This window comes from Carassius gibelio, chromosome A1 (genome assembly GCF_023724105.1).
Source record: "Carassius gibelio isolate Cgi1373 ecotype wild population from Czech Republic chromosome A1, carGib1.2-hapl.c, whole genome shotgun sequence".
NCBI classification, from domain to species: Eukaryota; Metazoa; Chordata; class Actinopteri; order Cypriniformes; family Cyprinidae; genus Carassius; species Carassius gibelio.
Genome location: NC_068371.1, coordinates 3,263,930 through 3,281,634, shown reverse-complemented (window position 1 = coordinate 3,281,634; position 17,705 = coordinate 3,263,930). Strand labels below are relative to the sequence as shown.

At 37.6% G+C, this 17,705-nt stretch overlaps 2 protein-coding genes across 3 annotated transcripts; both read left to right on the top strand.

Moving 5' to 3' along the window:
* Positions 1-469: 469 nt before the first annotated feature.
* On the top strand, positions 470-13,694 carry LOC127956257 (NEDD4-binding protein 2). Its single transcript, XM_052554124.1, has 15 exons — positions 470-698; positions 2,410-3,130; positions 3,890-4,014; positions 4,436-4,524; positions 4,739-4,815; positions 4,901-5,053; positions 5,192-7,491; positions 8,037-8,122; positions 8,271-8,316; positions 9,460-9,617; positions 9,708-9,832; positions 10,893-11,205; positions 11,374-11,542; positions 11,647-11,770; positions 12,819-13,694. The coding sequence occupies exons 1-15, from the start codon at positions 560-562 to the stop codon at positions 12,874-12,876; spliced, it is 4,683 nt and encodes a 1,560-aa protein (XP_052410084.1). The 5' UTR covers positions 470-559; the 3' UTR covers positions 12,877-13,694.
* Positions 13,695-14,445: 751 nt separating this feature from the next.
* On the top strand, positions 14,446-17,203 carry LOC127956346 (rho-related GTP-binding protein RhoH). Of its 2 annotated transcripts, none has more exons than XM_052554288.1 (2): positions 14,446-14,669; positions 15,983-17,203. In XM_052554288.1, the coding sequence occupies exon 2, from the start codon at positions 16,208-16,210 to the stop codon at positions 16,784-16,786; it is 579 nt and encodes a 192-aa protein (XP_052410248.1). In that variant the 5' UTR covers positions 14,446-14,669; positions 15,983-16,207; the 3' UTR covers positions 16,787-17,203. The 2 variants fall into 2 exon arrangements, with proteins under 2 accessions (XP_052410248.1, XP_052410185.1); XM_052554225.1 differs by having other exon boundaries at positions 15,980-17,203.
* The last annotated feature ends 502 nt before the right edge of the window (positions 17,204-17,705 follow it).

Sequence of the window (17,705 nt, the reverse complement as noted above, 5' to 3'; positions counted from 1 at the left end):
AGTCTTATTATTGATGCTATTACCTATACAAATTCACAATGGGGAAATACACTCAATAAAAAAGAATACAATATTGCAACTGCCTTTTTTAATTCGCATGGTGCAAAAAAATTTCAGTATAACAAATAAATTAGTCAAAATTATTTCTAGTCATATGGCAACTCCGTACCATAGAGGGTTATATAAAATGTAAGTATACTTATATGTATGTACTTACTTAATTATTGTAAATGTTTTGTTTTTGTATTATATAATCGTTTATTCCTTATTCATCTACTGTACAATGACTTGATAATACTGTGCAAGTCATTTCAATAAAGCTAATTTGAACTCAATTAAAAAAAGTATATTATCTAGTTTATGTTTTGCTTGGATTGATGTATTTTTTTCATCAAACAAATATCCTCCAGTCCAGTGGATGGCGGTAGTGCACCAACATATTACGTTAGCAACCGCCAATAAACACCAGAAGTTGTTGTTTTTCTTTTGGTTTACTTACACTTTTACTTCCTGTGGTTTAACTTCTAAACAGTGGATTCGCGGTCGGTGTCACAGCAGAATGCCAAAGAAAAGGAAGAATGAGATTCCTCAGCTGGAATCTCAAAACCGTGACGAAATCGTCCAGAGCATGCAGGAGATGTTCTCACATCTGGACCCGGATGTCATTTACATGCTGCTTTCAGAGGCTGATTTTAAAGGTAGGACACTGGCTGTGATTTTAGCAAGTGTCTGACATTGCAAGACACAGTCCAATAAGACATTTATGATAAGCTGTTATTGTTTGGGGACATGCATAAGGTTTCTATAACTAACCCAAAGCCAGCTTTCCCACCTTTACCTAGCAGAAGGTTTATTCCTGGTAAGAGATCATCTTGGGTCTTCTAATGGTCTTCCTAAACCAGCTACATGTACCAAAAGCTATTATGCACCTACTTGATCCTATTATATTTTCTATATAAGTTACACTGGTAAAAATTATGTTTTGGTAAAGTAAATACTACAGAAAGCATTTGTAATTCTAAATGCAAAAAGTAAGTTCAGACTATAAATTCAATATTAGTAATCTATTTAAAGCTTAAATAGCATTTTTTATAAAATGAAGTAAAACCTCTGCATTTCTGATACTGGTGTTTTCATCATGCACTGTGCCATGAAAGATTAATAAGGTTGATTTTTTTTCTTTCCCCACACTGTTTTATCATTGCTTTTGTTGTTAGGTTTAGTAACTTGCAATTTTGTTACATCTGGAGTTCAAGTTCTACTCTAAAAATCAACCTGTCGTTGTGTATTTTTGTACCAAGTACTGAATGAAGTCTCTTTGTTGGGATGAGTGCTGCTTTACCAATTATGTAGATATTGTGTCTACATGATATCTGTTGTATTATTTACTTAAATGTGTATTTAGTAACATACACATTAAAAGCATGGTTTAATTAGGTGGTAAAATGAGAAAAAATTAAAGTATTGCCAAGTTAGCTTTGACTAAGTAAAAATTATGCCAATTTTAACTGGCCAAGCTAAAAAAAAATTTTTCTTTGTTTTATTTACTTAAGTTAATTAAGTAGATTTGACTTAATTCTGATTGTGAAATTAAATATAATTATTGTAATATTAGCTTATATTTTCTTTATGAGTGTTAAGTACAATAGTAAGTATATTGTACAGAGCAGTAGCAGTTAAAATAACTTAAAATGTGTTAGTGTAAAATTGCTAAGAAGTATTTTGTTTCAGTGTGTTAGAATTATATTGAGTATGAACGTACATTCTTAAAATGAAAAATTACCCACTAAAAGAGTGTTATAATGAAGTTTTTTTATGTTATTGAAATGCATGTCAATCTCACCACGCTACATTTATATAATCAGGAATACAGCACAAACAGTAATACTGTGAAATATCATTGCAATCTAAAATAGCTGTTTATCATTGCAATCTTATTTTCAGTTTAATTGAATCTTGATGTTATAGAAGCCATTATTTCAGTCTTCAGAAATCATCCTGATATGGTGCTCAATTAATAAAAATGACTTTTATTGGATAGTTTCTGCTGCATACTATTTTAAATAAATTGTTTCAGGATTATTTGATTAATTAAAAGCTTAAAAACAACATAATTGAAATATTTAGTACCATTATAATTGCCTTAACTAACAACTGAATGCATCCTTGCTGAAAGTATTCATTATTTTATTTATTAGTTTTAAATCTTACTCATCCCAAACTTCTGAAGTTGAATGAAAAATGGTTCATGTGTCACTAAAGAGCAATGGCTACTGAAAATTAAGTTTTGCCATCACAAAAAAAAAAATTTCTATTATTATTTAAATGGTAATAATATTTCACAATGTCCTTAAATAGTGCACACATTTTAATATATGTATATTTTTCTTTTTCATCTTTCTGTATTAGTGGACAATGCAATGGATTCTCTTTTGGAGCTTTCAGACGCTGCTGAGGACCGAGCCCCATCACAGAGCTTCGTCTTTTCAAACCAGCCTGCATTACATCCGGAGCTCAATCCTACTGAAACCCTCCTGACAGAAGAGTTCGATGCTCTCTTAGATCAGGAACTTCAAACGTTGACGGCACAGCAGACTCAACCCAGCTCGCATCCTCTGATGTTCCCACTCTCCTCATCCCAGCTTCCAGCTCCTCAGACTGCACCAGATCCCGGGCTCAGTGAGGCCTGCAGTGGTAGTTCACCAGTGAATGAATTAAGTTTTGGTGTGGATCATATCCCGGAGACCAAAGCCATATCTCTTGACTTCAGTCACCTGACACTGGAAGCCAGCTCTACTGAACCGAGACCCTCAGCCTTTCAGGTGTACTGTAGACCAGAACAAGAAGAAGCTCTCAGCACACCTGCCATGTTCTGGAACACTCATGCTGCCGAGTTTCATCCCCGTGCTGTGAGGCCGGCGTTCATTACACCTGTTATTCCTAACTCCACAGCATGGGGCTCTAATGCCCTCCCTGCTGCTCAATGGTTGGCTCATGCACCTATCAGACAAGCTCCTCCAGCTGTACCGAAATCATGGACTCTGCCCTCCAGGAACAGGCTCAGATTAGAAGGGCAGGTGTTGGTGTTACTCCGAGGGGCTCCTGGATCTGGCAAAACCACCCTTGCCAAGTATGTGGAAATCTGGGATGTGTGTTATTCTGTTGAAAAGAGATGGAATAGCATAGGAGATCCTTTCTTTTTTTGGTGTCTTAAGAAAATCTTAGATGGATTGTTCTTTGGTAACGCTTCATGGGTGGGACGTTTGCCATGTGGTGGTGTCAAATTTTCTTATTTTGATGATTTTGATAAAGCTTTTTTAATTATAAGTGACTCTGGAGCACAAAAGCAGTCTTGAGTCGCTGGGGGGATATTTGTAGCAATAGCCAACAACACTTTGTATGGGTCAAAATGATAGATTTTTCTTTTATGCCAAAAATCATTAGGATATTATGTAAAGATCATGTTCCATGAAGATATTTTGTAAATTTCCTACTGTAAATATATAAAAACTTAATTTTTTATTAGTAACATGCATCGCTAAGAACTTCATGTAGACAACTTTAAAGATGATTTTCTCAATATTTAGATTTTTTTGCACACTCAGATTCCAGGTTTTCATATCTCTGTCAAATAATATCCTGTCATAACGAACCAAACATTAATGGAAAGCCTATGTATTCAGCTTTCAGAAATACAAACCTACATTTTAAAAACAAATTACCCTTAGGACTGGTTTTGTGGTCCATGGTCAAATATGGTATTGTATTGTATTGCATTACAAAACCAAAGAAACCATGTTGAAGCTTTTTTTAGTGAAGTTTCAGAATTACTCTGACCACTCTGTAGGGTAACTTCGTAGATATATATTTGTCTATCTCTGTTGTCCAGTGCTATGTTGGCGCAGAACCCTGGAGGGGTTGTTTTAAGCACTGATGCTTATTTTACTCGAAATGGAGAGTACCATTATGAGCCCCATTTACTAGGAGATGCCCATGAGTGGAATCACCAGAGAGGTGAGTATTACAGGCCTGTTAAGCTCAAACCAAAGCAAAATGTCTGGTGTGTACAATTAATAGCAGTTATTGCACTTTGTGTTAAATTATTAAAAGCTGCAATGAGTGATTTCTAATAAACACTGTTGAAAGGGGAACAGACAGAGCATTGGAACACTCATGTAGCCAATCATCAATAAGGGGCGTGTCCACTCGTGATGGGGGAGGTGCCTGTGCTGCATAAATGTGTTTGGGGGCGGGGCTATCAAGATAGTCATGTGATCCTTTTGGTTAAGGGTTTGTTTTGGTGAAATATAGTACTACTAATACAAACAGACATTATTATTTAAGCTATTCGACTGATAGCACGTTAAATTACACACTTCATCTTTAGTCTTTATATAATCATTCTGCAATTTCTTTGTGGTGATCAACATTTCAGCAAAAGAGGCTTTTGAAAAAGGCCAGTCACCCATCATAATAGACAACACCAATATGCAATGTTGGGAGATGAAACCATATGTTTCTATGGTAAGCAAGTTATTAATGTTTCATATCAAACCGTGTCTATATTGTACGTGTTGTATTGTTATGAATACGTATGTCATACCACACAATTATACATTGCTATATATATTATTCATTGGTTTAACTTTAAAATATTCCACACTTGACTGTGTGCACACAAACAGATTCATAAAAAGGCCATTGTGCTGATTGTTGGTCTTCTTTTATTTTCTTCTAGGCACAAAAACACAGATATAGGGTGTTGTTTCGTGAGCCAGATACCTGGTGGAAAACTAAACCCAGAGAGCTGGAGAAGTATGTCAAACATAACCACAAACTAGAAATAACTATTCTTTGTTGCAGATTCATAAACTGTTTCTGTTTTGCCCTCTTTATGAAGGCGCACAAGGCATCAAGTATCAAAAGAAAAGATCCGACGCATATTAGAAAGGTACGACAGATTTGTCTCTGTCCAGAGCATCATGAATTCACAAAGACCGGAAAAGGTGCCAAGTGTTGTGGATTTGACCCAAACAGAGACTGAGCAACCCCAGTGAGTATATGCATTATAAACACTTTACAGTATTTGTGTTGTGCTTTAAACACAAGCAGCAGGACATGGTGGTCACAAACTGTAGAGGAGAATTTGAGTGTTAATACATTTTTTTTGTATTTCTCTTATTCCCTTCAGGCGATCTTTACCCCCTTGTCTCAGCCATCCTGATCTTGTTGGTGACTCTGGGTTGAGCAAACTAAACACAAACCTTTCCTCATCTTTCCCCGATGTGTCCTCTGTTAGCCAGACTTACAGTACAATATCTGCAGGTGAGGACGAAAGTGAAATAAGCTCCTACAGTTCCAAGGAAACCCTTCTGGAAGGGTCTGGAACACCTCTGTCAGATCTGCTTGATGCCGAAGCGTTAGACTTAGAGCTAGATGCCTGCCTTGTGGACACGGAAAAAGAATTGGGAAATTTGAGTTGCGGGACAACTGAAGAATTTGTAGCGTCAGCACATGAAACGTTTCGGGAGTTGCCCGTGGCATTTTCAGAGTCCATTGCTCAGCGTGTGAGAAGGGACAGAGGAAGAGACAGAAATGCCCTTGGAGCTAGTGCCGTGGACCAACCTGTGAACTTTGACCCCAGGATTGATTCCTCAGGGCAAGATAAGGAGGAGGGATGTGAAGTCGAGTCTCTTTCTGAAGAGAAAGGAGTAAGACCAGAGCTGTTGGATTTTGTAGGGGACTGGCCAATGGAGTCTCAAGGACAACGTCAAGGAAGACGTAAAAATTCAAGAAATAACACTGTTCTGGAATCCAGTGTTGTTGAACACAAAGATAACGCTTCTGCTGATGAAGACAAGCAGTCCGATACCGAGAAGCTGAAGATAGTTGAATTTCAAAAACTTGTTGATCTACTGCAAGGTGGAATGAACTCTGCAAGTAAACAGGCTACTCTGCATTCCCCTTCCTTTGGTGGAAAAGAGGGTACCTTGAACTTGGAGACTGTGGTTTGGCCTGAGCTCCCTGACTGTGTGCTGGAGAGAACGTTCTCAGAGTGCACTGACCCAAGCAAGGATTCTTCAAGTCCTTCGAAATCGAGAGCAGACCCAACTGAGCAGGCCCCCCCAGTGTGTGTTGAGAAGGGCACACAGGATGAGGTTCAGCAGGAGGACAGTGTGTTGTCAGAAGAGAAATGCAGATTGAGCCCAAATGTCCCAGAATCTCTGTGTTCAAAGGTTGTCGGAGATTCAGAAAGCAGTCTGGAGAGACGGAGAGGGATTAGTCGGAGAGTTGGGAAATCTTGTAAACTGGCACTTACCTTTACAAATCAAAGTCCTACATCGCCTAGCTCAGAATCTCCAGTTATTTTGCATGTTCCCACTGATCTCGCACTTACAGGAGAACCTCCTTCATTACCTGTGCTGTTATGTTCCTGTGCCTCGACCCAAACACAACCTCAGGACTTTGCCTTGCTTTGGAGAATTGACCAGCAGACGTGTTCAGAGTTAGACTCTGACTTCTCTAGTAGCGGTGTGTTTGTTTTGGAGGGAAACTCTTTGCGTTTCAACCCAAAAACAAATGAAGACCAGTCTGCCTTCCAACGGGGAGTGCCGTATCGTGTGGTCCATGAGAAGGGTTCTCAGGTGGAAGAGAACGACTTTAGAGAAACTAACTCTAAAAAGGAAAACCTGGAGATTCTGAGTCGCCATTTCAGAAGTGTCTCGATGGATATTCTGCAGGACCTTTATGAGAAGTGCCATCGAGATATTGAGTTTACAACTAACATGTTACTAGATTCTGGAGAGCGACTGTATAAAGTAGATGAGGAAGATGGCGAGGGCAATGACATGGGGTCTTTGGTTCCTGAGGAAGAGTCATGTGAACCATCTATAAACCCATTAGAAACCGTGATGGGCTCAGAAATTGACTCTAGCAACATTTCAGCAAATAGCATCAGTCCCAAGTTTCAGGAATCTATCTTTAGTGATGTTAGCCAAGCTGATGATGATTGGAGTCCAGGTCTGAGTTCACAAAGCAAAGCTGAAGGATCGGATGAAGCGAGCATGACCATGAAAAAATGTGAGCCCGAAACGTCCTTTGCGATCGAAGGCACTAAAGTACAACTGGAGGTTACAGCAGCAAATGAGGAACAGCCAGATAAAACAGGTCCTGGGCTGGAAGAGGCATTAGAGACGCAATGTGAGAATGTTGTCCAGTGCCCGGAGGGAGTATTGAAGGAAGGGAGCGAAGAGGAGGAAGAAGAAGAGCATGAGGAGACAAGAGCAGAGGTGAATGCCATAACTCATTTACTGCTGTGTCAGGTTGATGAAATGGAGCGAAAAGAGGAGGAGGAGGAGAGGAAGGAACGAGAAAGAGAGAGAAAGGGAAGAGAGCCAAATTCAATGGATATCCAAACCTTGGAGCTGAAACTTCCGACTGAACTTGCATTGCAGCTTTCTGAGCTTTTTGGACCCGTTGGGGTCAGTCCAGGTAATAAAACATTGAATCAATAAGTCAAATAAATGATTCAGTCATTCATTCCAGTGACATGAAGTGTCAATACAAAGCCAAAAACATTGTTTTTTTCAATATTCAATATGGACAAAACCATGGAGTTTTGTCCATGGTTTTTACATGACCTACCCTTGATGAAATTTCCCCAATTTTGCTTCCTTCTGCCAAATGACAGATGAATTTGCTACAAAATACTGTAAAATTTGATCAGACCCACAGTCTGTGGTTAGTTTCATTTTATAATTTTCCAGTAGGCATTGTTTTTTCCTATACTATTAGAGCAAAACTGCCATCAGGACCAATTGAGAACAACTGCACTAAACTATTGTGTTCCCATTAAAAGCCCATTAAAAAGTAATATTTCAGCTTGAAGGTAGTCTAATTACAGTATATGAATATCACTAATACAGTGATATGAAAAGCTCTTACTTTGAAATAAAATGAAAAAAACACTTTGATCCTCATTCACACTCATAAAATTGTTGTAAAATCTTTATTTAAAAAAATCCATATTGTTGCAGGTGCGTTTTCTTCAGATGACTGTGCCGTGCAGATAGACCTGAACTTGGCCAAACTGCTGCACCAGAAATGGAAGGAAACTATCCAAGTGTGATATTTTGATAATATGTTTTACAGTAACCTCCGAAAAGCTGCACATGTTTTTATTTCAATTTTTTCATTATTTGATTATATTGTGATTTATTTTGTTATCTGAATTGGTGTAAAACTTACCTGGGGTCTGTTGTCTTTGGCAGGAGAAGCAAAGACAAGCAGCTCTGTCCTATCAACTAATGCAAGAGAGTAAGAGCGCTTATTCTCTCAATACACACAAACACTGAGGAAATACTGATTTACAGCGGGTATTACATCCAAGTGAAAGATATAACACCAAAAAAATAAATAAAAATACAGTCACTGAGTTGGAAAAGGGATCAGCCCCTCGGGGTCAGTATTCTGTTGAAGCATCTTTTGCTTTAATTACAGCCTTCAGTCTGTTGGGATTTATCTCTACAATCTTTACACATCAGACTTTGCAGTTTTTGCCCACTCTTCTTTGCAGAACTGCTCTAGTTCAGTTCAATTTGATTGTGAGACGTTTTCAGGTCATTCCACAGATTTTCAGTGGGGTTTAAGTCTGGGCTCTGATGAGGCCATGCAAGGACATTCACCAGTGTTTGTCAGTTTTGCTGTGTTCTTTGGGTCATTGGCAACTTTCTGGCAGATTTCCCTCAGTATTTTGACTCATGCTCCAGTCCCCAGAACAGGACATCACCAGCTGCAGGAATCCTGTTATTTGGATGTTGAGTTGGATTGGATTTCAGACAGATATATCGATCGGTGTTGAGGCCAAATAATGCATCATTAATCTTCAAGGTGTGTTTTGCCAAAGCTCAGTCTGACTGCATGTAGTCTTACTTGAGGATTTTCCATTTTTCTTGCAACCCTCCAAAACAAGCCACATTTGTGGAGAATTAATGATTTTGTTGTAACATGCACACAATGACCTCTCTTTGTCAAATGCTCCAGTAAAAGCTCTTTTCATGCAGAGCTAATCAAAATAAGCACAGCTGATCGCAGTTGAAAGTCGAACGGCTTTGTGTGCCTTTGAGAAAGTAATTAGCTGCATCTGATTAATTTTTAGGAGGGGGCTGATTCTTTTTCCAATTCAGTGATTCTGTGTTTTTCTTTCTGACATGCTGGTGTTTGATCTTTCCCTTGGATTTTAAAAGCTGCACTGAGTACATACAGATGGATAATATATACATATTTTTATATATACAGTACATATAGTATAGTACATATAGTGCACAAGATTGCTTTTAACATTGTAATGAGAAACCAAAGTGTACCCAATTTGTGAAAACCACTCCATGCTATGAATAATTTTTCACTGTTTCTCATCTTGGCTGATTTATCTCTCTTTGTGTCTCCATTGTAATCAAGGTCCTGTCCACTGGGGTGAATCACAGAGCAGGCTGAGGGACCAATTAGGTTTGCATGAAGAAATCCCTTTTATGGATCACTGGAGTGCATCCCGTGCTCCTGTCTCACTGAGGGACATCATGATTGAAGAGCAGGTGAAGCAAGACAGCATGGAGAAGGTAACTGTCACACACGGGCACACACAATGCATAATCACTGCCAAGAAGTGTGAAAGTAAGCAGTGAGAATGAGCTGCATTTGGGTTTTAGTTCAGGTCAAGTCGGAGGGAACTGGATAAGAAAGATGGTGCAGACACACTGAAGGAGAACCAGCTGTTTTCAACGTTCCCCACCATAGACCGACTTTTCCTCAGGGATATCTTCAGAGATCACAAGTGAGAATATTATACATAGTGATATTAGCAATAGTTTTATATTTGTTCAGATCAGATTTCACCTGTAGGTCACTGGGCTTATCAGTGATGGCTCTGGACATTGAAAAGCCCATTGGAAAAACAAAACCCGATTCTTAAAGGGACAGTTCACCCAAAAATTCTGTCACCTTCAAGTTGTTTAAAACCTGTATGAGTTTCTTTCTTTTTCATTTTGTATAATGTTGGTTACCAAACAGTTGACGGCAGCCATTGACTTCCATGGTATTATTTTTCCATAAATATAAATGGTTCTTCAAAATATCTTCTTTAGTGCTCAACGGAAGAAAGATTATTCATACCAGTTTGGGACAGCATGACGGTGAGTAAATGATTACAGAAATGTAATTTTTGGGTGAACTGTCCCTTTAACCCTGTGCCTGTGATAACTGTGCTGCTAAAATTAAATGACTGCAGCATGAAATGGCATTCACAATGCATTTAAAGATCATAATGTCAAACTAAATATTCAGTTAAGAAATAATGCAGAATAAGGTTTTATTTATAGAAAGTAGACAATCTAATGTGTGGAGTTTTTGCGATAATGTTTTTTTTTTTTTTTTTTTTTTTCTCTCATGTGGCCTTGGTTTCTTGGTTCAGGCATTTTTAGTTTATTCTTTGTTTGGTCACACTTTATTTTAAGGTCCAGCTCACACTATTAACTCTTACTTGTGCCTCAATAAACTCTTAATTTGCTGCTTATATATAATAGTTAGTAAGGTAGTTATTAAATTTAGGTATGAATTAAGAGTTACTTAATCATAGTTTAGAGTTTTTAATGAGTTTTTAAAGCATCATATCTGGTGGCGAGCTATATGTCTGTCCACACTGAACAATTGCTGCACAACCATTAATCTAAAATATTGTCATGCATAATAAGACATTAATATATGCTTTATAATACTGATTGAAGGTCAGTATGCAAGTAATATGCATGCTGCAATTTTTTTTTTTTTTTTTAAATGTGTGCTGAGGAATTGTGCACAATAAGACGAGCTGAAAGGTTGTGCTTGTGTTTGTGTAGCTACTCTCTGGAGCACACCGAACAGTTTTTGCATGCTCTGTTGGATGAAGGGCCGGTCAGAAACGCAGTGGCTCCTGAACCTGTCCCTCAGCGTAACGCCACGCACAGAACTCAGAGCAAAGAGCGGGTGAGATGGAAGAAGAGAGATGGAGAGGAGGAAGCTGCACACTTCCAGGATTCGGAGGATCCAGAATATGAGGACTTCCGCACAGAGGCAACACTGCAGAGACAACAGCAGATCGAGTGTTTTAACAAGGCAGCTGAAGCCCATCATCAGGGACGCAAGGATGTGGCTAGTTTCTACACACAACAGGTTAAAGAGATGAAGATTATAATGTATGCTGGGGATTTCAAACATTCTCCTAAATGAGCTATTGTTATTGTTATTGTTTTTTAAAATGCATGAGGAGTGCAGTGCTTATCTTGGATTTATAGCTCTTATTTATAAAGATTCTATGCACAATTTTGTGTAAATGTTTAGGGTCGCATGCACGGGGAGAAGATGCGTGAAGCGAACCACCGAGCAGCCATGCAGATATTCCAGCGAGTGAATGCTTCACTCCTGCCTCAGAATATTCTAGATCTCCACGGACTGCATGTGGATGAGGCCCTCCATCATCTTAGTCAGGTTCTCGCCGACAAAAATTTAGGTATGTGATCCACTAACCGTTTTTGTAGTGTATGCATCACATGGATGTGTATGGGTTTTGATTTCAGATTCTGGTGTTCTCTTTAATGCATGTGTCTTTTGTAGAGTTCAGTCAGGGTTTGTGTCCGCCTCAGCTGTCAGTCATCACTGGACGAGGCAATCACAGCCAAGGAGGAGTGGCACGCATCCGGCCTGCTGTACTGGACTACCTCCAAAAGCACCACTACAGGTTTACTGACTGCTTCCAGCGCCCTCTTTCTGAATGCTGCATTGATACACTACATGCAACAGTCATGCCATCGCATGAAAATGAAATTAGACGCATTCTAGGTCTTGCCAAGTATTAAGAATATCTGGAAACGCTCTTAAGTCACACATAAAAATCTAAACGTGCTTGTGTATTTAGCTGGGTATGGCTTAGAAACAATTCTCACTATTATGTAGCTACTAACTGTGAATGTTACCTAAATAGCAGCTTATTGATAGTTAGTAAAGTAGTTGTTAAGTTTAGGATATCTAAAATATCCTCATGCAGAATAAGGCATTAATATGTGCTTTATAAACAGCCAATGTGCTAGTAATATGCATGCTATTAAGCAATGAGAATTGGTCTTTTATTTAAAATATTAACAAAAATGCACAATTGTCTCAGTGGGTCTGTTTTTCTAAATGAGGTTATTTCATCAGCATAAAGTGATCAGCAAGCCAAAGTTGATACACATAGTTTTGATTATTTCTAAGGTTCTTCATCTTTTAAGATTTAAAGTTGATTTAAAAATCCTTTTTTGAAATCTTAATTTATTTATATGCATTTTAAAACAATTAAAATTGTGCAAGGCAAGGCCAGTTTATTTATAAAGCACATTTCATACACAGTGGTAATTCAAAGTGCTTTACATAAAAAAAAGTAAGATAATCATGAAGAAAAATAATCTCAAAAATAAAACTTTGTTTTAAAAACTTAGTTTTTAAAAGCAATTTAAAAACTTTGAAAATTATTTAAAAAAATACTTATTTAAAATAAATGTAAAACATTTAAAAATATAAAATGATTTGACTTAAAATACAGTGAATACGTAAAATACAGTGCAATCAGTTCGGACATTGCACAGTGCTCATTCAGTAAATGCACAGCTAAACAGATGAGTTATAAGTGAATGCTAAGAAGCCAGCAGCGTTATAGGGACTTGGCATATTTTGATATTGTATTTTGCAGAACCAGTTGTCTTTAAATGTGCATTTTGTGATTTCTTCATTTCTGTGTGTCTTTCTCACAGTTACACCGAGCCTAAGACCGGATTGGTGCTGGTCACGTTTCACAAAGAGCTGCTTTAATGAAGCTTTTAGCCTTCAGTTTCTCTCTTTCCACTGCCTCAATGTTTTCTCTGAGGACTAAAAGTGCCAGTATTTACACTTCTTTTGTCTTTTTACTACATGCATATTTTCACGTCTTTCTGAAAGAGTGCATCAAAGTCACAAAAATCAAGGTATTTCATATTTACAGTGGTTTTTTTTAAAGCATTGAGCTGTATATACAGATTATACTTTCTTGAATGCTGTATGTTGATGCTCCCTTCCAAGGTCACTAGTCACAATAGATAGTGGCCCCACATTTTTCCTAATCAGACCATATAGAGGAAAAAAAGTGGATTGTTATTCAGGTACTTGTTTGATTTTGTACATTGTTTCAATCCATGCTTTCGGCTTGTAAATGCAATGCAATGTCAGTTTTACAAGATCTAGGATGTGGTTTTCAGAGATTTAGTGGCAAATGGGGACATCACTTTGCGTTGGTATATTATATAAAATATATTTAATAGTGTTTCTGGAAATATAAATGCTGATCCTCAGTCAGCTTTGCATTTTAGTTTGTTTGTGAGCAGCTTGGACTGATCCTAGATCAGAATGATAGATTTTATATAGTTTTAGCTCCGCTTTGTTTTTTATATTTCCAGTTTAAAATGTTGATGCCACAGTATTTTTAAAGACATCTTAACGCTGCTATGCAAATCACAATTCTTATGTGTCAGAATTTATTCTTGAAAAATGTTTTTGTGAAATTGTATATTTGGAACCTTGAAAGATTTTATATGTATAATTTTGTTATTGGGGGAAAAAAATGAAGGGGAACAATAAAGTCTTAAAATGTGCAAGCTTTGATTTTTTTTGGGCGGGTGAAATTATAATGGAGTTGAATCAGCACAGCTCTATAGGGCTTCATGTAGCATGTGCTTGGAGCTCAAAAACACAGCTGAACGTTTTCTACATCCTCGTTTCTCTTTCTCTGCATTTCCCCTTGAATCAGTAGAAACCGTTGGCGGGGGAAAATATAGCTCAGCTTGTTGAACGCTCAGAAGCTGACGTTTCTTTTAATGAGTAAAGGTCAGATTCCTCCATGATGAAAGCGGCAGCTGTGGATGTGAATGCAGTGCACTTCCTCTCCATCAGAGGGCGACGCGCTCAATGACTTTCTTTCTTTATTAAATGTTTGATGCTATAGCACATGCACTAAGGTTTGGATGCTTTGAATCATTCCTTCAGCTGATCTAAAAACAGCAAAGACAAAACTATCATGCTTTAATTACATGCACTTTCATAACTTAAGTCTGGTAGTTATTCTACTTCCCAATGCTGTTTTAGAGACCTTTCTAAAAGGTGTGTCTGATTTATGATCAAATCAGTTAAACTGGAAATAAGGATTCCTATCAAAGTGATTAAAATGCATTCACACAGCACTGTGGTCTCAGGGACCCCAAACAAAGAGCAAAGGGCTAAATCTTTCTTGTTTTGCTGCATTAGACTGTTTCATGCATAATGAGTTCTTGACTGCATACTGTAGATGTTGAGAACGTCACAGCGGAAGCTTTGAAGGAATTTGATTTTACAGAGAAAAGAGCCTAGCCTCGCACTTCACTTCCCTCTGCTAGAGGATGCAACGTATGCTCTGTCTGTGAAGGCATGTATTATCTCTCTGTGCTCAAAGGTGCTCGAGTTTCCTGAGTTTAACAGTTGAAGTTTGGAAAAAATCAGCAGCATTGGACTGAGCTCGGATCTCTTTCTGATGTTTCATTAAATTAAAAGAGCTAAACTCTATGCAGGTGAATCTCACGGTTGAAGAGTTCAAAGAGGTGAGTTGTTTTATTCTATATAAAACATCTTTTAATTATACTGCGCATCAGTTTTAAACTGTGAATCCGTTTTTTATATATATAATTTTACTTGCGTACATTAATCACCAATCCGAACTGATGTGTATAGTGTTCATTATCTATAAGGTTCTTAACCAGCTTAAATCTAAATTAATTATTTTGTAAATTGTAAATATACATTTTCACGTCTTTAAAAAAAATGTAAAATGAAACTTGTAATATTCTGGTTTCGGATTAATATAATGTGGTTAACAAGGACTTCAATAAATTGTTCGACATTTTGATGAACAAAAATCTGTATTTTAATAATACCTTGCAATGCTTCAGAGTCTGTGAACAGCGTGTGTGTTTGTGTGTGTGTGTGTGTGAAGGGAGTTTTCTCCATCGTCCTCAAAATTTAGATTAGGTTTTTTAATATTAATAGTATTTCTTTAATGAAACACACAAGACTTTATAAATCCTGATGTCAATAAGGATATACAGTAATTGTTTATAATCACACATTTTCTATGTTAGGAAAGAAATAGGGTATGAAATACTATAGGCCTGCTTATCAAGAATGTTCTGTCTGACAATGTTTCCAGTATTTTTTGTTTTTGTACCGAAAAGTGTTTTCTGACTGTATATCACTACCATTTGGTGTTTTGTGGTATTAACTGGAGCAGCTGTTTGAATCATCAGTGTACTTTCCTCTCATGACAGCCATGTTGCTATTTGGAGATCCATCTTTGAGGTTGTGTTTTGTCAAAAACGCTCTTTGCAGCATTGGCCAGTAGAGTTATAAAACACAGAAACAAGTGAGCTATCGCTTTGGTGTTAAACAGCATTTTTTACAATACTATAGCCAAAAATGTAATCGACTTTAGCTGATAACAGGGATGTTGTCAAACGGAAAAGCGATGTCTGAGGCCTGTGCTCTGTTGCATAGCAGGATATTGTGTTGATTTCACACCTTAGAATGGCGTTGTATTATTGCTTTGGTATTTTAAAGATGTTAATTAACACAAAAATCAGGATGAGAAAAATACGGAATTCTCATGTCATTCCAAACCTGTCTTTATTCTAATTAACACACGGAATGTTTTTAGAAAGAACAAATGACATCTGACTCCATAGACTATCACTGTATGGAGCAGAATAAAAATTATTGAGAAAAAAGTCAGGTTTGCAACGACATGAGAGTGAGTAAAAAAAAATGAATTAATGTCTTTTTTTTAAATATATGGCATATAAATCAGTGTTTTTGGATTGCATAATAGTAACTGTGTTTCTTTGTTCTTTTAATGAAGCAGGTAAAGATACAGCTGGGCGACTTCAGTCTTGAATATCATAATGAACTCCGTTCCTAAACCTTCCCTGGATTACAGAGCCGAGGAGTAACTCCACGAGACTTCAGAATGCTGTGTAGCTTGCAGTGTTTTATTCTTAGTGATTAGAAGGATGTCTTCATCGTCTGTTGGACACCACTGATATTTGTTTTCACACTCATTATTATTATCAATAACTACGACAGAAGGATGGAAGAGACCTCGGTGAAATGCGTCCTGGTCGGGGACTGTGCGGTGGGTAAAACAGCACTTCTTGTACGATTCACGTCTGAAACGTTTCCAGACAGCTACAGACCTACGATCTATGAAAACACTGGCGTCGATGTATTCATGGATGGAGTCCAGATCAGCTTGGGATTGTGGGATACAGCAGGCCATGAGACATTCCGACAAATCCGGCCCATGTCCTATCAGCAGGCGGATGTGGTTTTGCTCTGCTATTCTGTGGCAAATGCGAATTCGTTAAATAATTTGCGGCACAAGTGGATCGCTGAAGTGAGGGAACATCTCCCGAAGGTTCCTGTGCTGGTTGTTGCCACACAGACGGACCATCGTGAGATAGGCCCATATCGTGTCAACTGCACCGCGGCATCGGAGGGCAAACAGGTGGCACAGGAGATCCGTGCCAAGGGATACCTGGAATGCTCGGCTCTCAGCAATCGTGGCGTGCAACAGGTTTTTGAGTGTGCCGTTCGGACGGCTGTTAATCGTGCACGAAGACGGACACGGTGGAGACTGATGGACCTTAACCCCTGTAAAGTCTCCTGATGCTTTTAAGAGAGCGATGTCGCTTGCTTCTCATGCATCACTAAGACACAATTGTTTCTCACACACAACACCAACTATTTCTTAACTTCTTAACACTGATATCTTGATAATGTTTACTAAAAAGACTGATTGATTGATTTTGAGTCCTCTAGAAAGGCTCTGAAATCTGACTATACATTAGACACATTACAGATATTTATTCATTACAAAGATGTGTCCTTGTAAAATGTAAAAAGACATGTGCATCTTTTATTGCTACTGTAGATTGTGGCTCTTCAACTTCAGGTTCATATTTCATTCTTGTGAATTGAAACGGAGCCTATCAATCTGCCAAGGATTCACATTAGCTCATAATAATCAGATCACATTCTGTAATCTTAATTTTAGATGCCGATTAAATTGGTTACGAATTTCTGATTTGCTGTCATTGCTTTTTGTCTGTGTTTTGTTGTCTTATTCTTAAAAGATTGATAGTCTTCACGAGGTCACTTAAAAAAAGTAGTTGTTTAAATAAAAATTAAAAAAGAGTTTAGCTCTGTGTGCACAGCGAACCATCGGAAAATGTGTTTCAATACGTAAAAACAAAAAAATTTGTGTTACTTAAAATAAACATTTCATTTTCTTTTTTTAAAAAAAAGGGACTTTCAGACATATTAATGCTAAGAATAAATATAACAGTCCCTTTGAGAAAGACCTCCTTCATATAATAAAGTTATTTACTGTAATATTTACTGTGTTACTAAAGCCCAAAAGAAACATTAGATGAAACATATTATTATTCAAGATGTATATTGATGAGCTAAATTTATTACTACGATAACACTTTTACAATAAATTCTGTTCCAAAACAATTCTGTTCTTTCTTTCTTTTCTTTTTTTAACTGCTGAAATTTCCTGCGGACAGTGTGGGCCCTTCTGG